General features: G+C 37.3%; 1 protein-coding gene across 4 annotated transcripts in view; it reads left to right on the top strand.

Annotated features, from left to right (window-relative positions):
- Positions 1-22,956, top strand: part of SLC41A2 (solute carrier family 41 member 2) — a 125,247-nt gene that overhangs the window by 36,988 nt on the left and 65,303 nt on the right. For all 4 annotated transcript variants that reach the window (XM_043562383.1, XM_043562381.1, XM_043562380.1 and 1 more), the window contains exons 3-4: positions 9,260-9,367; positions 21,029-21,100. In XM_043562383.1, the coding sequence (XP_043418318.1) occupies positions 9,260-9,367; positions 21,029-21,100 (180 nt within the window). The remainder of the gene's footprint in view (positions 1-9,259; positions 9,368-21,028; positions 21,101-22,956) is intronic.

The raw sequence follows: 22,956 nt of genomic DNA, 5'->3' as shown, positions 1-22,956 counted from the left end.
CTGTTTGAGTTACATTTCTGTCTCAGGGGACAGATGGCCACTCAGATTGGCAATTTCACTAAAATCACAAAGAATAGGAATTGAGCTGCTTCTTAAGTAGGAGGGAGTGGATGTTGTTTCAAGGAAAATGGAGATGGAAGAGTGTGCAGAAGAGGCAGGAACAAAACCTTGCGTGTAGTGACTCCTCACATATAGGACTTGGCCCCTCCTTGGTCTTTCTGTTTATCTGAGTCAGTGGTTCGCAAAGTGTGCTCCCTGAACCACAGCATCAGCATCATCTGGGAATTTAGATACACAAATTCTTAGGCTCTATCCCAGCCCTGAATCAGAAATCTAGGGTGGGACCTAGCAAACAGTTTTTGCAAGCATTTCTGGTGATTTTGATGCGGGCTCGAGTTTGAGAACCACAAATCTAAAGTGATGTAAGTTCCCTTACTACTAGTAAATGGAGTTGGGCGGGATAGGTAGGCCACATAGTCTTTGGTCCCACTTAAGTAGTGCCCAGTCCAGAAGACCAGACTAATGCCTTACATAGAGTAGACGTTCATTAATTCCTTGTGGAATGAATGAATGCATGAATGAAATAAAGCAAACTCTACTTTGTCATACAGATTCCTGAATTTTGATAATCAAATCTAGAGTTTTAAATTATAGGATTCAGAACTGGAAATATCCCTAGATATTAGAAAGCACCCAGTCTAAGCTTTTCTTCCCTTGCTAAAAATAAGCAAATAGTTTTAAGTGATTTGCCCAAGAATATACAGGTAGTAGACAGCAGAGCCCTGTCTTGTGGATGAATCCTGTTCTCTGTATAACATGCTATATGTGTATCTTGGATTGTCCATAGACTTAATCTCTGGATTATGTAAAGATTCTATAAAATGAGGTTAATGTTAGCTACCCGTCCATCTAAAAGAAATTTAAGCAAACTGAGCTAATACCTTTGTAACTACTAGTAATTCCTAGGTACATTTATACTTCTCATTAGAATATTATTGAAAGCTAATATCTGCCAAACCTGGAGATCCTATTATGTTTTATGAAGACAGTATTCTTGCAATGCTGAAAATATTCTTTTGAAATAGAGGGTAATATAGCTCTCAAGTATTCCTTAATTTATTACTACACTGCCAATACAGTGTGTGTGTGTTTTGGAATTCAGAGAGAATGATGCAATACCTAAGTTGTGTTTCTAACTTGGGACTCTGAGTTAGGGTTATTTTCCTGATATGGAAAGTAGAGCGGTCAGAGAGAAAAGGGATGCTTTGGTGAAGTTTTGTGGACACAATACCAGTGTTTTAAATGGGCAAAGAGAAGGTAAGGGGGCAGGATCAAGGCAGGATCACAAAGCTAAGAAGGCATCACCATGTTTGTCTCTCCTTATAAAGCATAGCTATAATTTTAGAGTTTGTCCTAAAGATAAAATACCTCTTTTAACATAGCTGTGATCCCAGAAAGGCACTAGCACTCTCTGCTGTAATGGTTCTGGTTGTTATTTAAAAAATAATACATGGCCTTTCACTTCCGGGAAGCTATAGTAAATGTACTTTTACCTATCCTGCCCATTAAGTCCGATAAAACAAAGCACATGCACACACACACACACACACACACACACACACACACACACACATATCCTGGAAACTTGATATAAAACAAACCTAAGAAGATTCTCTAAAAGATGGAAAGAAGAAAGCAGCCTGGCTAGTCCCCTTTAGCTTCATATATCCCAGATTTGTAGCTAAAGAGGCCAACAACCTGGGAATGCCAACAGATGCAGACAACAAGAAAGGCCTGCTCTCTAAAGGACTAGGAAACAGGCAGCCTAGCAAGATTGAAACCTGGTAGGTAAGAATTGTCCTGCTCTAGCCAACCATGACAGAAAGAACTGTGGTCTCACCTATACACCCAGGGCAGCAAAGGTTCAGTTCAGGGCTTAGACTTCAACCTCAAGAGGCTTTAATGAACAACATGAATGTATATGGAGGGTGTTATGCTAAGTAAAATATGCCCGATAGAGAAAGATGGATATGCATGGTATCACTTATATGTGGAGTTAAAAAAAAAAAAAAAAGTCAAACTCAGAAACAGAATAATCCTTGCTGGGGGATGGAGGAAATGGAGAGAGATTGGTTAAAAGGTACAAACTTTCACTTATAAGATGAATAAGTTCTGAGGATTTCATGTATAGCATGGTGACTATCGTTGATAATACTGTACTGTATAATAATTTCTAAATAGAGAGTAGGTCTTAAGCATTTTCACCAAAGAAAAGGTAACAGTTTGGGTTGGTGGATGTGTGAATTAACTCGATGGAGGGACTTTTCACAGAGCGTCTGTGTATCAATTCATCGTGTTGTACTATTTTAAATATATTACAGTTTTTTCAATTATACCTCAATCAGCCTGGGCGGGGAAGAGGCAGCAGTGAGATACCCCAACATTTCAGCCAGGGTGATATCAGAGAAGGGCACGTAGAGTGCCAGGACTTTCATTTAGGTAGCTAGTAGTGACAGCCCGTGATAGAACTGAAAGGAGAAATAGAAAAATCCACAGAGTCTTCCACACCCTTCTCTCAATAATTGATAGAACAACTTGGTAGAAAATCAGCAAGGATATAGAAGGACTCAGCAACGCCACCAGCCAGTGAGATCTAATTGACATTTGCAGACTACTCCACCTGAAAACAGCAACACACATTCTGTTCAAACTGTTACAGATCGTATACCAAGAGAGACCATATCCCGGGCCATAAACCAAACCTCAACGAGTTTAAAATATTGAAGTCATTCAGACTGTGTTCTCTGATTACAATGTAATCAAACTAGAAATCAGTAACAGAAAGAAAAAAGAAAAAATTCCAAATACTTGGAAACTAAACAGCATACGTTTAGATAATCCATGGTCAAAGGGGAAGTCTCAAAAACAAAAATCAAAAACAAAACATTGAACTGAGTGGAAATGAAAATGTAACATCAAAATTTGTGAGTCACAGGTAAAGCAATACAGAGATGGACATTTATAGAACTAAATGCATACATTAGGATAAGGAAGAAATCTTAATAATTGAAGCGCTCAATTATTCTACTCAAACGTAGAAACGTATTCTCAATACTCAATACTCAATACTCAAACGTATTCTACTCAAACGTAGAAAAAGATGAGCAAAATAAACCCAAATCAAGCAGAAGGAAGATAATAAAGATAACAGCAAAAATCGATGAAATTGAAAGCAGGAAAGCAATAGAGAAAAATCTTTGAAACAATGGTTTCAAACGAATGGTTCTTTGAAAAGATCACTAAAACTGACGATCTGTGGCAAGACTGACCAAAAAAAAAAAAAAAAAAAAAAAAAAAAAGACAAATTACCACTATCAGGATGAAATGGGAGATATCACTATAGATCCTGTAGATGTCAGAAGGATAATGAGGGAATACCACAAACAGCTCTGCACTCGTATGTTTTACAACTTATGCAAAGTGGACTGCTTCCTTGAAAAACAGAACTACCACAATGAACTCAAAATGAAATAGATAATTTGAACAGCTCTGGTCATGGCTCAGGTCATGATATCACGGTCTGTGAGTTCGAGCCCCGCATCTGTGCTCTGTGCTGTCAGTTCAGAGCCTGGCGCCTGCTTCGGATTCTGTGTCTCTCTCTCTGCCCCTCCCCTGCTCATGCTCTGTCTGTCTCTGTCTCAAAAATAAATACAAACATTAAAAAAATTTTTAATATCTTAAGCAGAATTGACACTAATCCTTCAGGATCTAGGGCTAGGTAAAGATTTCTTAGACTCAATACCCAAAGCAGGATCCAAAAAAGGAAAAATGGATAAAATTTTTGCTCTGTGACTGACATTTTTTTATACATATATTAGAGAGAGAGAGAGAGAGAGAGAGGGAGGGAGGGAGGGAGGGAGGGAGAGAGGAAGAGCAGGACGGGCAGAGAGAATGGGAGAGAGAGAATCCCAAGCATAGCACAGAGCCTGATGCAGGGCTCAACCTCATGAACCATGAGATTATGACCGTAGCCAAAATCAAGAGTCAGGTGCTTAACTAACTGAGCCACCTGGGCGCCCCTAAATGACCTTGTTAAAAGGATCAAAAGCAGCTTTGCAGAGTGGAAGAAAATATTTGCAAATACATATCTGACAAAATACGACTATATAAAGAACTCTCAAAGCTAAACAGTTAAAAAAATGTAGAAAACTGGCAAAAGACATAGAGACATTTCACCAAAGAGTGTGTACAGATGGCAAATAAACATGAAATGTTTGACGTCTTTAGCCATTAGGGAAATGCAAGTGAGGATCTCTATGAGATATCACTACACACCTGTCAGAGTGGCTATAATAAAAATAGCAAAAATACGAAGTGCTGTTGAGCATGTAGAGAAATGGTATCACTCATGCATTGCTGATGGGAATTTAAAATAGAGCAGCTACTCTGGAAAACACCTTGACAGTTTCTTTAAAAAACACACACACCCACACCCACACACTAACTAAAACTAAATGCTAACCATCATATAACCTAGCAATTGCATTTCTGAACATTTATCTCAGAGAATGAAGACTTCTATTCACACAATTCCTGTACATGACTGTTTGTTAGCTGTCTTATTCATAACAGCCAAGAAGTGGATACAGCCCCAACAGTTGAATGGTTAAATAAACTTGGGTAAATCCATGTGATGAAATACTACTCCTCAACAAAAAGGAACAAAGTATTGCCTGCAACATGCAACATCCTAGATGAATCTTCGGAGCATTATGCTGAGTGAAAAAAGCCAACCCCAAAAGGTTATACTTACTTCATTTGTGTAACATTCTAGAATTGACCAAATTATGGAATGAAGAAAGATTAGTGGTTGCCAGGGATTAAGAAGGTGTTGGGAGTGGGGAGAAATGGATGTGGCTATAAACGGGCAGCAGGAGGGATCCTTGTGGTGGTATCTTGACCATATCAGTGCTAATATCCTGGTTGTGATATGGTTCACTATTGTTTTGCAAAATGTTAACATTGGGGGAAACTGGGTAATGGGTACATGGGATCTCTCTGAATTTTTTTTTTATAACTGCATGTGAATATATAATTATTTCAAAATGAAAAGCTTAATGAAATTGTATATTTGATAAAGCATATTTAAACTGCATGAAAGAATATATAATGGAGAAAGTAGTCTCTCTCTGCCTGTATGTGCCTTTCTCCTATTCCCTTCCTTAGCACCATTACTTTTTGTTCTGTGCCTCCTTCAATAGACATTAAGTGTGGTGTGTGTGTGTGTGTGTGTGTGTGTGTGTGTGTGTATTTGCCAGAGACACAAACAATGCTTCTGTTCACCTTGCTTTTCTTAGTTTATCCTTATATAGGTTCACAAAGATTTACCAAATTCTTCTCCAGCTATGTCATGCTCTATTGCAAGGATGTATCATTTTATATTATTTTTCTACTAAGTTACCTAATGAGGGGGATTTCAGTTGCCTCAAATCTTTTGTTATTATGAACAATGATGCAGTAAATTCATCATATGTATGTATTTAAACTCACGTTCACGTTTATTTATAGGATAAATTCCTTGAGGTAGAGGTTTGAGTTGAAAATTATGTTCATTTTATATTTATATATTTATATTTATATTTAAGTTGCCCAATTCCCCCAAAGAAGTTAAACCTTAACATTCTCCCCAGTAGTGTCATAGAGTGCCTATTTCCTTATACTCTTCCCAATGGAATGTTATCCCAGTTTTTGATCTTTACCAATCTCACAGATGAAAATTTATCACCTTTTATTTCGCATTTATCTGATTATGTATGAGATTGGTCATTTTGTCATATGTCTGAAAGTGAATGGGTTTAAATTTTTTTTATGTGTTGGTTTATTTTTTGAGAGCGGGAGGGGCAGAGAGAGAGGGGGACAGAGGATCTGAAGCAGGCTCTACACTGATAGCAGTGAGCCTGATGTGGGGCTTGAACTCACTAACCATGAGATCATGACCCGAACTGAAGTTGGACACTCAACTGACTGAGCCACCTAGTTGCCCCTGAATAGGTTTAGTTTTAACTAAATCAAAATAAGAACCAAACTTCTCCAGATTTGGAGTATGTATGTTTCTTAAAATTGCATCAACTTCTTTTTTTTTTTTTTTTTAATTTTTTTTTTTCAACATTTATTTATTTTTGGGACAGAGAGAGACAGAGCATGAACGGGGGAGGGGCAGAGAGAGAGGGAGACACAGAATCAGAAACAGGCTCCAGGCTCTGAGCCATCAGCCCAGAGCCTGACGTGGGGCTCGAACTCACGGACCGCGAGATCGTGACCTGGCTGAAGTCGGACGCTTAACCGACTGCGCCACCCAGGCGCCCCTGCATCAACTTCTTTTACCAATTAGACTTTTTAAAATTTTGCTGTTTATTTGGTTTATTTATGTATTTTAATGTTTATTTATGGGGGGAGGGGCAGAGAGAGAGGGAGACAGAGAATCCAAAGCAGGCTCTGCACTGACAGCAGAGAGCCTGATGCAGGGCTCAAACTCAGGAATGGTGAGGTCATAACCTGAGCTGAAGTCAGACACTTAACTGACTGAACCACCCAGGAAGCCCTAAAATTTTGCTGTTTATATTAAAGTTAGGACTCTGTGGATTGTTCCTCAACTTATTTAATTATTATTATTTTTTAAGTTTCAATTTTGTTTTTCCTCTTGGCCATTAAAAGATTTTTAGGTTTTGAGTCTAATGCATATGTACGAGCACTCTGACATTACATTTGATTGTGTGAGTACTTTGCTGAGGTTCTGGATGTTGACAGAAGTCCAAAATTAGGTAAGATTAGACATTGACTTCCTTTAGGGCAAGTTCTTGTGGAGAAGTTTAAGGATTCATAAATATATATAGCCTCAAAGGTCATGTCTTTATTATGGCAAAAATTTTTAAGTATATGAATTTTTTTTTCCGCATTACCTCCTGCCAGGAAATTAACTGGTAATATATCTTGGTGTTATATAGCTAATAAACTTTCAATATTGCTACCCATTACTATGTACAGGTACAGTCCCAAGCACAACCATATGAGGTAGGTTCAATTATGTCCCTATTTTATTTTTTTAAATGCTTATTTAGTTTTGAGAGAGAGAGAGAGAGACAGACAGACAGACTGTGAGCTGGGGAGGAGCAGAGAGAGAGGGAGGCACAGAATCCGAAGCAGGGTCCAGGCTCCGAGCTGTCAGCACAGAGCCCGACGTGGGTCTTGAACTCATGAACCATGAGATCATGACCTGAGCTGAAGTCAGATGCTTAACTGACTGAGCCACCCAGGTGCCCCTCGATAATGTCCCTATTTTAGATGAAGAAAGTAAAGCATAATTTTGCCCTAGTTACATAGTACAAGTCGTAGACTCAGAATTTCAACCCAGGTATCTGAAGCCTTCCCTTTGACTAAAGTTCTGCACAACTTCTCACTAACCTCATCATATATCCTAAGTGCTGTCTCTGGACACTCCAGGGTTGCTGTGGGATTTTTTAAAAAATTTAGGAAACACAGTGACATCTCTTGGACACTTTACAGACTCAAGGTGGTTTAATACTTCAACATTACATCACACAACATTTCTCTTGATGACTAGATTTTCAGTGGTGCTGTGAAAAAAAGCAAGTGTCGCACAAAAACCAATACAGAACAAGAAATGAAGGTGGTAGTTTCCAATCCCAAGGTTTGAGAAGTCATGCAGTGACCCACAGGTACACACACCCAATTAATAAGTAATTATGATGGTATAACATAAAATATTATTTTTTTCAATATAATTGTATTATTTCTACAAATGGCTAGTAAATTGTTAGGAGGTAAATATTCAATAAGTTTTTTGGACCAACTACTTAATAAATAGGACTGTTGGGTATTTCTTTTGGCCTAGAGGTACCATGAAAACTGAGAAAGTTTGGGGACTTCTAGACACATGCCTCTGCAGGTGTAGGGAAAAGAATGTAGAATTTATTTGGCATGGGATAGGAAATCAATCATTGCTCGTTCTTATATCAATGCTAAGGTGTTAGTGACTTCATAGGGTTTCTCGTGGGAGTATTTGATTTGAATTGAACTTGGAAAGGGTGGGAGTAACCAAAAGAAGTATATCCCAGTAGATACAATCTGTGATGACGTGAAGGAACTAGACTGATAGAGATATTCGGATAGTATTCTGGTGTTTCCAAAATTAAGTCATATAGGTAGGTATCTTAAAATTACGACCTAGGTAAAATGTGCTCCTGAGTTATGTCTGATTTTTTAAGAATGGTACCTATCGTAGGTTTGTTGTAGCTTAAATGAGTAAGCCTAAGGAACAGTGTCTGGGCACATAACAAGCCATCAGTGAATGTCAAATACTGTTTTTGTTTTTTCAGTCCGTAAAGTCTCTGAGCGCTACAGTCACCTCTTAATAGCATTAGTAAAATAGCAGATTGTGCTATTAAGGGATTTGTGTGGGTTTTTTTTTTCCACTTTATAAAGTACTTTAATATGTACTTTCATTAACATGGTATTTTGCAAGGGCTAGACAGGGCAGAGTAGAAATTGAAATCCAAAAGACACATGACTCATCCAAGATTATGTGGCTAGATTATGACAGATCCATGCCTAGAACCACAAATTTTCTAATTTCCAATTTAGTGCTTTTTAAATGATCCTATGCTCTCTTGCCTCACACCCTAAAATGGGTACCACAACATGGGATGACTCAGAACTCCTGACGTCCAATCTAGGTCTCGTCTTATGGCCTTGGGAAAATCATTGAACTTCTCTGAATCTTTATTTCTTCAACTGTGAAATTAGATAATAATATTGCTGTAATTTTCCTGTGGAGTTGTTGTAGTTAGTGTTGGAACCAAGATTCAAATCCAAATGCTCTGGTTCTTGAGTCTGTTCTCTTAACTACTGGTTACACTGACTCTTGTCCTCATTAAGGGATAAAGCAAAATGTAAGGGCATCAGACTTGTGTGGCAAGCTAGAGTTATTTGGGGATGTAGTGACTGCATCGGCTATCATTCCCAATTTAACTAAATCTTCTAAAGCAACTCAAGGCTCCAGAGCTCTGGAGAATAGGGTTAAGCTAAATGTTCACTCATTAAATGACTTGTGTTGTCATTCAATATGTGGATGCAACATTGGGAAAGATGACGGAGATTTTTAGAAATGTCCTTTATCTAAAGTGTTTTTGACAGGGTGTCAGAAAATTCTGTTTGTTTTGTTTTTGTTTTTTTCTTGCAGCACTGGGAGGTGTTCAAAAAGGTAACAGAAGTTTTCATTTTAGTTCCTGCACTTCTTGGCCTCAAAGGAAACTTGGAAATGACATTGGCATCCAGATTATCCACTGCAGTAAGTTTTTTCCTACTTCTAAGTATATATATTACCTATGCTGTTTCTTTCTGTGAAGGAGAATTTGTACCAGGAAAATTTTTTTTTCCTCTATCTGATAAATTTCTGGACCTCAGGGATATGATAAGTGGTAATGCCTGATATGATATCCTGAAAGTTCTCTGGGTTGGCTAATTTGCAAATTATAGACCTTCATTTATCCTGAGGTAGTATACTTGCCTAATTTACTCCAGGGCATTCTGGCAATTATCATCAGTGCTTCAGACATGGGACAAATCAGATATTGAGATTCTTTATGGTTCAAAGGTTGGTTGATTGGTATTTATACCTTTTGTGATTATAAAAGTAATACGAACTTATTGCAAAAACTGAAGAAAAGGGAAAGATTATAAAGAAGAAAATTTAAAACCACCTAGACATAGTCATGTATTAATATTTTGGTATAGATCCATCTATACCTATACATCATTAGGTATATCAGAGTAGATACATACTGTATATTCTAAAAAAGAACAGTAATCATATATTTTGTCCCTTAAAATCTATGATATCCGTTTTAAGATATATGCTGATCATCTTTCCACCTCAATGAATATACACCTATGTCATTTTTATTGGCTATGTACTTTTCTGCTATATAGCTCTCCTATAGTTTAGTCTAGCATCTATTTTTGGATATATAGGCTCTTTCTGATGTTTTGCTATTATAAACAATGCTATAATGAATAATTTTATACAGACAGTTTTGCATTCTTTTATTTCTTTGGGGCAATTTTAGGATTGTAATTAAACTGTTCAGAAAAAAAAAAAGGCATTCTTTCAAGGCCTTAGCTACATATGCTAAATTGTCATCCAGAAAGGTTAAACATTTAAAAAAACACTGCCACTAACAGGGTTCTGATTTAATTTTAGAAGCCTAAAAGGGCATTACTTTCTCACTGTAACATTTGTTGGAGTTTCACTATCGTGCAACCAAATTATGTTGATTAAAATCACATAACTAGTGAGGTTCATTTCAGTGAACCATCTACCTGTTTAATGTTAGTCAAAAATTAAGCCTTCAAAAGGTGTTACTAATTGCATTGCCTTTAGTATATGAAGTTGGGTTTGTTTATTTGTTTGTTTGTTTGTTTGTTTGTTTAAAGATGCTACAGCAGGGGCGCCCGGATGGCTCAGTCAGTTAAGCGGCCGACTTCAGCTCAGGTCATGATCTCACGGTCCGTGAGTTGGAGCCCCGCGTTGGGCTCTGTAGTGACAGCTCAGAGCCTGGAGCCTGTTTCAGATTCTGTGTCTCCCTCTCTCTCTGCCCCTCCCCTGTTCATGCTCTGTCTCTCCCTGTCTCAAAAAATAAGTAAACGTTAAAAAAAAAATTAAAAAAAAAAAAGCTACAGCAAATGAACCCATCTATGAACTAGGGGGAAATTTTTGCGTATCTAAAGCCTGAACAACTGTGTTGGTGATGGGAGTACTCTCTCCTGTTCCTTCCCTCCCCCCATTTCTCCCCCAGGCAACTGTAAGTTCCCTAAGGTTTCCTGAGTAAAAAAGATGCTTGGAAAGGAGATAAATGCGTGGCATTAAATAATGTTTTATTAACATTATTGGCTTGCTCAGTTAAGAGAAAGTGCTGCATATGCCCTATGGAACCTTCTAAGCTCCCTGTTATATATGAAAGGTCATATAGCTAAACTCTGCCCAGGACCATAATGAAATATTGGGTATTAGTGTGCTGTCATAATGTGCCAGGACTGTACTAACTGCCTACAAGGGTATCTTATAGCAACCCTATGAGAGAAACACTATTATTCCTGTTTATAGAGGAGGAACTGAGGCTTAGAACAGTTGAGTAACTTTCCTGAAGACACAGAGCTAGAATATAATGGAATACCTCACATTCCAGAACATTCCCTTTTACTTGCACAGGATAACTGAGTCAAGAGTTTTAAAACCAATAAATAACCTCAGTAACAAACACCTGATAGTCTCCTCTGCATTGTAAGGACGCTCTCCTGAGGGCTCGGTCTTAGCACCAATATACCATATTTTTTGTTACTTAATATTTTAAAACTTTGATATTTATTATTTCTCTTAATATTTTAATTTTAGAGAGAGAGAGAAAACATGCGTGCACAAGTTGGGGAGGTGCAGAGAGAGAGAATCTTAAGCCATGCTGAGCATGGAGCCCAATGAGGGGCTCATTCCCATGACTCTGAGATCATGACCTGAGCTGAATTTAAGAGTTGGATGCTTAACCAACTGAACCACCCAGGCACCCATGTTATTTTTTTAAAGTATTAAAGATACAGTCCTGTTACTTATTTCCATAATTAGTTGGTGAGCTAGAGACGTCTAGGGATATCAGCCAGTCAGATACTAGCCAGACCTTGGTAGATTTGTTTGGGCAAATTGACTTTAGTCTATAATTTTTCATATCATCATTATAATGATTGAATATTAAAGGAACTGGAGAATAATAGAAATGAAGCCTCTTTGGACTGGAACATAAAAGTATAAAGTGACCTTGGAACATCTTGTGGTGGCAGAAGGTAAAATGCTAACCAAAAATAATTGGGGGGAGTGCCTTGGTGTTAGCTGAATATTGATTTTCACACTTGGAATGTGTGTCCATTATACCTCTAGCTTTTGTCTTAAAAACAAAAAAACTTTTATGTAGTTTTATCAATGTTTTAAGAGTTAGTGAAATTATATACACGTGGTCCATCTGCCAACTTTTCCCAGTGATCTACATTTGCATTATGTTTTAAGAACCGGTAGGTCAGCAAGGTAGAACTCAACCCAAGAGGCTTCTTGGCAAGACAGGGGAATAAAGAAGAGGTCTTGAAAAACAGAACTGGCAACAGTTAAAGGAAAAGAAAATCGTTAGAATGAGAGTTAAAAGGTAGCTCTAGTTTCATTTTGTTGGAAAATGAACTGTGTTCTGATAAATATAGTTAGGCACCCAAACTTTTAAGCAACTTGATAACTTAGCCCGGAAAACTGAAATTTTGGCTAGCTTATCTCAAAGAAAATATTTCTAAAAGCAACATTCTTGAGCACTCTCCAGTATTTGTTTAGATTCAGATAATAGCTTAAATGTCACTCCGTTTTGAAATAGGCCATGCTGTGGAGAATCTGCTTAAAAAGGAATTTGCTGCAAATTAATTTCTGTGTAATTTGGTCACATATTACCATTAATACTGCCTAAAGGTGAATTTAATCTTAATCTTTTAATTTGAACTTTAGTTTTTTTTTTGTTGTGGTATTTATATTTTATGGTAGATACTTCCATCAAAAGTCTGGTTACATTTATTTGTTCATATTTAAGAGAGTGGAACTCCAAAGCTGATTAGAAGCAGAGCCCATGGGAAGAGAGTATCAACCAATGTCTTTGCTGAGTGAGCTAGCTGCACCTTTCTTTGGGGGGGTAGGGCTGCAGTTGATGTCTTCCACAGATCAGGAATTTTGTCACTGATTATAAGATATTTGAGTTGCAAAATGAAGAGATTACCTAGTTCTCTAAGTAATGAAAATACCATAAACTAGATGAGTATACCATGTTATCATAGCTTGAAGCCATGAGTTACTACTTTTCCATCTACTAATGTGTTTTACTTTTTTTATTTTTATTTTTTTGGTCGAAAAATGTTAATAGCAACTTTATTCATAATGGCTCTAAACTGGAAGCAACACAGATGTACTTTTCTTTTTTGAGGCTAAGAATTTGAGATAGGCATGGCCTAGTCAGTGTTAAAGGTCAGAGGCAGGACTGTCGATATGTTAGATCAGTGGTTCTCAAAGTTAGCAACTTTGGTTGGCAACTTGTTGGAAATGCAAAATCTTGGCTCCACCCAGAAGCTGCTGAATCAGAAACTCTGGGGGTTGGTTCAGCAATCTGTATTTTAACCAGCGATTCTGATATACATCAAAGTTTGAGAACAACACTGCGTTAATGAAGAGCATAGAGGCCAATGGGCCTGGGATCAAGTGGGAGAAAGGAAAAATAACAGGGTGTGAGATCACCCTGTGGGCCTTTGTAAGGACTTTGCCGACTGTGGGAAATGGGAAGCCATTGGAAGGTTTTAAACAGAGGAGTGCTATGATATGATAGATATTTCAACAGATTATTTTGACTGTTGTGTTGAGACAGAGCTATAAAGGGCCAAGGACTAAAACAGAGACAAGTTAAAAGTCTGTTGCAATAATACAGGCTGGAGGCGATGCTGGCTTGGATCAGGGTGGTAGCAGTGGATATAGTGAGACATAGTTGGAGTCCAGAACTAATTTTCAGAGAGAAATGACAGAATTGGCTGATGGATTAGCTGAAATTAAGTACTGGGAGTAGTCACTTGAAAATTTCTCAGGATTTGAGAGATGGAAAATTCGTAGATGGAAAAGTAGTAGCTCATGGCATCAAACTATGATAACATGGTATATTTACCTAGTTTATGGTGTTTTCATTGCTCAGAGCATTTGATCTCAAGTGGTAGGGGGAGTGTGTTACCATTCTTACAGAATGCTAGAGAATCATTGCCAGCTATATTCCAATCCCGATACTCCATCAACTGTTAAAGCCACTCTAGGTTAAAGCCTTCTTGAAAGCAGAGTACCCAAAGCCTCACCTTCGATAGACTCTACACTGACTATTCTCTACTTAAAATTTTTATTACTCTTGACTTTGAGACCCCACACTGCGGTGTGGACTCTTTCCACTTCTTTCATGGCATCTTCTTAGTCTATTTTTTTGGTTTCTTTTTCTTTGCTCATCTTCTTGATTTGAGGTTTTCCTGAAGTATTAGTACCTTGTTTTTGTGTTTCTGTCAATAATTTCATGTATGCCACCCCTGCCCGTACATTGCTAACTCTCAGATCTGTACCTCCAGCCTCCTTCCTGATCACTACAGCTGAATTTTCAATTGTCTGTACCCTCACTACATTCAAAAGTAAACTCATTACCTTCTCTCGCTCCAACTGTGCTTTCTGTATTTCTTATCAGTTTATTAACATTACCAATCACTATCCCTCTTCTATCCAGTTAATGTCTAGGCTGTCCATTCAACCTATGAAATCCCTCTCCCCTTCCCTTTATGCCCCACCTGCCACTACCTTAATTCAGTTGTCCATTGTCTCTAAATGGGGCTGTTGTGGCAGATTCCTACCTGAACTCCCTGGTTCCAGGGTAAAAAGTCAATGATTTTTGTTTGTTTGTTTGTTTGTTTAACTTAAAACAAGTACTGTTTGAAAGTCAGCCTTTTCATCTATGGTCAAAAAATAATTCTTTTAAAAATTTTACAATTTTCTTGTGTAGTATTTATTTTCAGTTATAAAAGTAGGAGTAAGGGGCACCTGGGTGGCTCAGTCCTTCGAGCGTCCAACTTCAGCTCAGGTCATGAGCCCACAGTTCGTGAGTTTGAGCCCCTCATCAGGCTCTGTGCTGACAGCTCAGATCCTGGAACCTGCTTCGGACCTGTGTCTCCCTCTCTCTGCCCCTAAGGCACTCACATTCTGTCTTTGTCTTTCTCAAAAAAAGTAAACATAAAAAAAATAATAAAAAATAAATAAAAGTAGGAGTAAAAATCATTATAGCTATGGCAGGCAAGTCTGCGATTACTTTAATCTTTTTGCTCCATTAAGGAGTCTTTTCTCATTTTTATCATTGTCTGCCGGAGAATCAGGATAAATGAACTTATAGGATTATAAGGAAAGCTTTGTGTGAGTATAAAGATAGAGAACCTAAAACATAAGATATCAGATAGAGCCTACTCACTCAATTGTTGAAGGGCAATTGTCTTTAAAACTTGTTATTATAGGGGCACCCGGGTGGCTCAGTCAGTTGAGTGTCCGACTTCGGCTCAGGTCACAATCTCACAGTTAGTGAGTTCGAGCCCCACGTCGGGCTCTGTGCTGACAGCTCAGAGCCTGGAGCCTGCTTCGGATTCTGTGTCTCCCTCTCTCTCTGCCCCATCCCCACTCATGCTCTGTCTCTCTCTGTCTTAAAAATAAATAAAACATTAAAAAAATTTTTTTTAAAAACTTGTTATTCTATAAAGGTAAAGGTTAAATGTTACCAGATAAAAAGATATTTCAATAAAAAGATTTTCTATTTTAACAAGGGAGATATAATAATGATGAATTCAAATCAACTTTATCATGCCCTCTTACCTGAGTCAAAATTTGTCTCTATAATGATTAACTTGAATAATTTTTCCTGGATTTTTATCTTTTCAACAGTAGATATGTATTATAGTAGATAATTGTTGTGGATATATAACAGTAGTATATAATTACAAAACAATCCCAAGCACAGTGATTCTATAAATTGTTTAAATTCTGTTACCTGAGGTCTAAAATTTTCTGCTTCTGGATGCTAGATATAAGAGTCAAAAATGGCATCCACTGTCTTAAAGACAATGTATATGTTTTTAAAGCTTATAAATCTATTTTCCAGGAGCAAATTGCCAAGAACCGTTTGATTAGTATTTTCCCACTCTAGACAAAACTGATTTCTGTTGTCTTAAACCTCTCAGAGAACTCCTTTGATTTTCTGAAATTATTTTGTAACATTTTCGCTTTTTAATTCATTAATTCAAAAAATATTTCTGGGCCCTTACGGTATGCCAAGTGCTAGTGTGTGCTAGGGAATCATCAATAAATAAAACAGAAAATATTCCTGCTCTCACTGAGCTTACATCCCAGTGTAAAAGGATATAAAGAAGCTGGCAAAACCTTTCCCTGATAACTGTAAGTTAGATTTCCAATTCAAATTGTGAAACTTCTAAAATAAAGAAAAATTAAATCCCAAATAATGATATGAATAACTCTGGCATAACTTTGATATAGTTACAGTCTCAGTATTCTTTCCTAAATTTGACATAATTCTGAATTTTACAGGTTCTTGTCAGAAAACCGGATTGTTAGATACAAACAAAACTTGCATATTCCTACTGGTTCTCAATTTTAGAGTATGTTTCTTTACATTATTTTTTTAAATGTTTATTTCTTTATTTTGAGAGAGAGAGAGAGAAAATGAGCAGAGGAGGGGCAGAGAGAGGGGGAAAGAGAGAGAATCCCAAGCAGGCTCTGTGCTGTCAGCACAGAGCCCAACATGGGACTCGAACTCATGAACCGTGAGATCACGACATGAGCTGAAATCAAGAGCTAGATGCTTAATTGACTGAGCCACGTAGACACCCCTGGAGTATGTTTCTTAAGTTATAAATACCAATCCATAGCCATAGGTTTGTGGAGTGTACTACTTATGTATAACTTAAACCGTTTCAGTCATCGAGATTTTTAACTCCCCCCTTTCTTTGAAGCTTTATTGAGGTATAATTGACACAAATCGACTACACAAATTCAAAGTTTACAATTTGATGAGCTTCAATACGTAGTGTGTACATGTGAAACCATTACTGCATTCAAGATTATGAGCATAGGCATCACCCCTGCACATTCAGGAAGATATTATTAGGGTGTGTGTGTACATATATGTGTTTTACCATATTATGTTTTATGAAATATTTCAAGCATGTAAAAGTATGTAATATGGTTTCTAATTCCATATAATGGCGGAATGAAATAGTGAGTGACCCTTCCCAGAGAATAACAATTAGAAAACCTAGACAAACTATGTGAAGGCAATAGAAAGTAATTAAAAGCAGGTAGAAACGAGAGGTCACCCTTAAAGGACCATGTCTGCAATGAGTAAGGATTGCAAAGTTTGTAGCTTTTTTTTTGCCTGAGGAAGTTTCCCCAGTCCCTGGATCTCATGTGGCAGAAACCCCACAGTCTTACCAGTTTGAGGTGACAGAGGTCAGGAAGTCTAACAAAAAACGAAAAAACAAAACACACAACTAAATAGAAGCATGAGAGGGGCCTGTTCTTGAAAGACAAATACACTGGTTAAGATTTGTGAGTTTTTTTGCTTTTGTTGGTCAAATGCCTTTTGTGACTCGTGCATAGGTATAGTGGCAGAAAGCTGAAGTTTTATTGTCTTGAATTATTAGATAACAGAGCTTGGAGCTGACAGAGCAGGTAGAAATTTATGGGGAAATCCCAGCAGCAATAGAACTGTAGAAAGGATGAGCCCCAAAATCTGGGCATAAGTTCTGCTTAAATATTTGGCTGACAATTAAACTACACAGGTGCAGGGGAGAGAGAGAGTGTGTGCGCACGTGCACAAGCATGAGTAGGGGAGGGGCAGGGAGAGAGGGGACAGAGAATCCCAAGCAGGCTTTGTGCTGTCAGCACAGAGTCTGATATGGGGCTTGAACTCATGAACTGTGAGATCATGACCTGAGCCAAAGTCAAAGAATTAGTCACTTAACTGACTGAGCAAGCCAGGTGCCCCTGGAGCACGTATTTAATATATATATATTTAAGACTAATACTTCAGTGGAGACTTTCATTACCCTTGTTTCATCTATTTACATATTAAATATATTTTTTTCCAATACCAAGTATAGTAACTATATTTGTAAATCTGTACTTTCAAGGTCATTCCAACCTACTTTTATCTTTGGTCCCAGTAAATTTTAAAGCCTATCTGTAATTCATGTGCTTCAGGGTCAGAAAAGTAACATATACATCTATGGAGAAAAAGGTGTAGGGATTATAAAAAGTAGGGATTTCAGGCTCAAGCTAAGGCATTTAGATTAAAAACATTAATGGGGCTCTTGGGTGGCTCAGTCGGTTAAAGCATCAGACTTCGGCTCAGGTCATGATCTCATGGTTCATGAGTTAGAGCCCCGCATCGGGCTCTGTGCTGACAGCTCAGAGCCTGGAGCCTGCTTCGGATTCTGTGTCTCTCTCTCTCTCTCTGTCTGCTCATTCCCCGCTCATACTCTGTCTCTGTCTCTCTCTCTGTCAAAAACAAACGTTAAAAAAAAAAAAAATTAAAGCCACAGTGTTGGCCAAAACATCTTCAGGCTCTGGACACCTCAGCTCTCTTTCCTTAAAAATTAACTAGTGTCGGGGCGCCTGGGTGGCTCTGTCGGTTAAGCATCTGACTTTGGCTCAGGTCATGATCTCATGGTTCCTGAGTTCGAGCCCCACGTTGGGCTCTGTGCTGACAGCTCAGAGCCTGGAGCCTGCTTCGGATTCTGTGTCTCCCTCTCTCTCTCTGCACCTCCCCCGCTTGCACTCTGTCTCTCTCTCTCAAAAATAAACATTAAAAAAAAATTAACTAGTGTCTTTGCAAAAATATTGGCCAGGTTGTATATAAATATTAAAATATTTAAAATACATAAAATATATATATTTAAAATATATAAAATACATATCAATTTAAAAATATTAACCCAGGTCATATAGAAGTCTTTATCAGATCATATTCCACTATATCACATTCTGAGTTCTCAGATTTTCTAGCCAGGATATTCAGGTCAGCTAATTGAATAAAAGTAGGTCTAGCAAAAGCCTTTAAACAGAACACTTTGTGATTCTTCCTCTCTACTCTGGAAAAATTTAGATGATTCATGCTGATCAGTATGTTAGGTCAGCCCAATTCTTGGACAGCACAGGTCAATTTTCAGTATCCTGCCAAACTCCCACTTCCACTCCCATGCACGCCCGTACCATAAGTATTTTCCCTACATGGTTAAATTTGGATCAACATTTCTCTCTCTCTGTCTTTTTTTATTCTAAAAATCTTTGCTTTATAATTAAAAACAAAAAAAGGTGATTTTTATTTGTGAATATATTCTACTTTATTTCACATAATACATTGTGATTTCTCATTATAAATTATATTTCATAAAATGTGAAATATATTTTATTTCACATCATACATTAACTTGTTATTTAGGTTAGACTAAAAGAACTATAGATTTAGAGACTTATAGATCTGGAAGGGACTTAGAAATTGTGATCTTCATCATTTACAAAACAGAGCAATTGAATAGCGTGACATTGTTCTATCAGTATGGGTTTGCTCACTAGAACCGCCCTGGTATATATTGGAATTTATAGAGAGCCATAAGGAATTTAATAGAGCAATTTGGGCTTACACAAATGGGGGAGAAGGAGAGATCTGTGATGGAAGGGTCGGAGAAATAACCTGAAGCACTGGAGAAGAGGAAGAAAGCTATGGGTGTATTGCAAGGGTAGACATCTGGATGCCTACCGTGTCTGATTACCAAGACCTTACAGAAATAATGGCCTCTCTTTCACTTCTGCCTTCCAAATCTTAGGCAAACTCCTGTCACTGGCAGACCGTAACCTGCAGCTCTAGGGGAGAGGATTTTGAGGAAGGTAGCTTCAGGCTTTAGCAGGAACTGTGGCAATGGTACAAGTGAATCTGGCACAGTGGCATACCTAATCCATAGCACTCATTCATTCTGTGACTCCCTTTCTTGACCTTTTCCTAGACCTTAGTGTATGTGTGTCTCTACCTCTCCTGACTATCAAGTAATCCTGGAGTCTTCACATCTTCTACTTTTTCGTGGAATCATTTTAGATTGCTTCTTATACCTATAGACTTTTTTTCTAAAAGTTACTAAAACTAACACTAATTTCTGTCATGCCTATTCCTGAATATTAAACCCTAAGTGGATTTCACTCTTTAAACATTACCTCTGCCTCATTACTCACTGGAGGAAAGACTCAGGTTGTTAGAGCTACAAACACAAATTTCATGAATAATGTAGATTTCCAGGCTGAGGAAAGAAATCTGCAAATAAAGGCAGCATGAATAATTATACTGAAAAACTGAGAAATCTTAATATTTGCATTGCTGGATACTTTGGGACTAGATCCCAGAAGGAGGTTCAAGAATAGAATCTGTTTTCCAAATTGATAGTGGAAATGTTGATGTAGCACTTAATCTTCTGGTCTGAAGCCAGTGAGCTAAACTCTACTGATAAATAACAATCCCTATGTATCTCCTACCTTACCCGTTCACTTAACCTTCCATGACCAAGCAGATGATGAATAATTGAAACCCAACTTGGTATTTTTTTTTTTTAATAAACATTGTTCACTGCTTTCCAAATGATTGCATTAGAAAAACTCGACAGATTTGGATATACGTGTTTTGAGTCCTAAATGGTTGAGAAGTAATGATTTAGCATATAGAGCAATTGAATGATATTTTTTAAGAGGGTATTCTTCCATTTAGCAGAAAGATACATAAATTTTAATAGTGAAATACACAATGAAAATGTATATGTGAACTGAATGAATTTTTTATTGCTAAGAGTTTTAGTCATGGCTCAAATATAAATTATGTACATATAAATGACTTATTTAATCCTGGGTTTTCTGGTCACTAATTCTTCAAATTAGACTAGTTTCATGATGTGGAATAAAATGCTAGCAGCTCAGAATTATGTGATTATTCCTATTGGGCTTCAGTACATAAAATTTGGCATGTTAGGATGACATTTGATGATGTTGTAAACAGTGGGCAAATGGATAGTATTAACTGGCCCGCTAGTTCTTTTGGGCTAGTAGTTAAATTTTAAAAAAGTGTTTTTTTTCCCTAAACGTATTGGGCAAGCTAAATGTGAGATGCAAGGCTGGTAGTGAAATCAGATTTATATTAAGTAAAAATGTGAGTTCATCAGATTTACTAAAGAATTATCTTTGGCTTAAGATTTCATACGCTGCTAAAACAGAGTTGAAAGCATATGATTAGTCAGTGATATGTGAAAGTATCTATCTTAACAGGTAAATATCGGGAAGATGGATTCACCCATTGAAAAGTGGAACCTAATAATTGGCAACTTGGCTTTAAAGCAGGTAAGTGATGCAGATATTTGCCTATGGATCTTGGGTTTATACATCTTGGGTGTTACCTGTAAGAATAGAATAAATATTAGTGCTATAAAAACTACCATTTAATTGTTTCAGGGGGCTTGGGGCACCTGGGTGACTCAGTCGGGTTGAGCGTCCGACTTTGGCTCAGGTCATGATCTCACGGTCCGTGAGTTCGAGCCCCGTGTCAGCTGTGCTGACAGCTCAGAGCCTGAAGCCTGCTTCGGATTCTGTGTCTCCTCTCTCTCTGCCCCTCCCCCTGTTCATGCTCTGTCTCTCTCTGTCTCAAAAGTAAATAAACATTAAAAAAATTTTTTTTAATTGTTTCAGGGGGCTCAAAACAATTTAGTACAATGAAAAAGTGATAGAGTAAATGGATACCCACGACTGCTGAAAAGTTTTCTTTCTCTAGAAATTGATCAGTTTCTTCCAAATTTGAAAAACATGTAATTAAAATATATATATACATATATATATGTAAATTTTTAATCATAAGTGTGTAAGAGAGCCAGAATTTGAGTACTTGAGTTAATAACTGTACAAATAAATATTTAGCACGTCATTGCTTAGGTACTTTTTTTTCTACTTTTTTTAAAGTAAATCTTTTTAAATTTAACTTAACCCTTTTATGTATTATGGTTATATATTTATTTAAACTGAGTTTTTTCTTAATCTGTTAATGTTACTCGAGCTCATCTAAATGAACACATTAAATTGTCAGTTACGTATACACTAAATCATGGATTATATGTGGATTATTTACAGCTCCTTCTGATCTCAGGTGAATGTCTTTTCATCTTCCACTACTTCCTACTATGCCCAAGACACAGGACTGCAGCCTCTAGTAACTCTCCAGCAAGTGGGCTTAGGGAACACTCACTATTTTAATGTTAGCTCAATTAGGACATCACGTTGAGACGCATGGTTGCAGAAAAGTAATTAATTTCATGTAATGTATTTCAAAGACATAGAAATAAAATGAGTTTTGGAATGTGGGCTTAAAAGAAATATTTGTCTAGCTGCTTCTAAGATCACAGGATTCGAAATAAGAAAATCTGTGATTTAATCTGAGCTCTAACGTTAACCAGATGCATAAACTTTGTTAATTTACTTAACTTTTCTGGGCTTCCTGCCCCCTTCTTTTAAACCATGGTATTGCATTATAGATGTCTGTGATCTTTTCTAGCTTGAACTTGTAGGAACCTAGGCAGGGTTAATAATCAAAATATTTAACAACAAGTAAGCTACTTACTATAAATTAAAAGTTGAAAGTATATTGCATTTTAGTCTTTTAATATTCTGAACTCTTACTAAGTAAGAGTGGTAGTATAAATTATTCGTCGCATCATTCTAATAACTTCTATCTCAGCTTAATTTTTCCTTCTGTTCTTTGTACCCTTCCCTTGTCATCCTCCTTCCCTGCAGCTGTTGGTCAGGATGGGAGCCAGAGATGGCTCTGGATTCCAGTACATGGACTGGCTTCAGAGAGTCTGTGAGCACCTAGAAATTCTTCTCAAATATTGAGCACAACTGTGTTTTCATAGAGAAGAGAATCTTTACAAAGATTCTTTAAATGTCTCTTTAAAAAATAGATAAGAACTGGGGGAGAACAAGGAATAAATCTATTTTGAGTACTGTGTATCCCAAGACCCAGGAGAGCGCGCCTCCTACATGGTAGATTCTAAATAAGTACTTGCTGGGTGAATGAATTTAAATAACTTGCCACAAGATTAGGTGATATATCCAAGAGTCAGATTCTTATCATTTGATCATAAAATCCAGTCTCTTACCGGCACTGCCTCTGAAGTCAGACTTACAGTCGTGTGGATTGGGTACACGTT

This window comes from Prionailurus bengalensis, chromosome B4 (assembly GCF_016509475.1).
Source record: "Prionailurus bengalensis isolate Pbe53 chromosome B4, Fcat_Pben_1.1_paternal_pri, whole genome shotgun sequence".
NCBI classification, from domain to species: Eukaryota; Metazoa; Chordata; class Mammalia; order Carnivora; family Felidae; genus Prionailurus; species Prionailurus bengalensis.
This window is presented reverse-complemented; position numbering and strand designations above follow the sequence as displayed.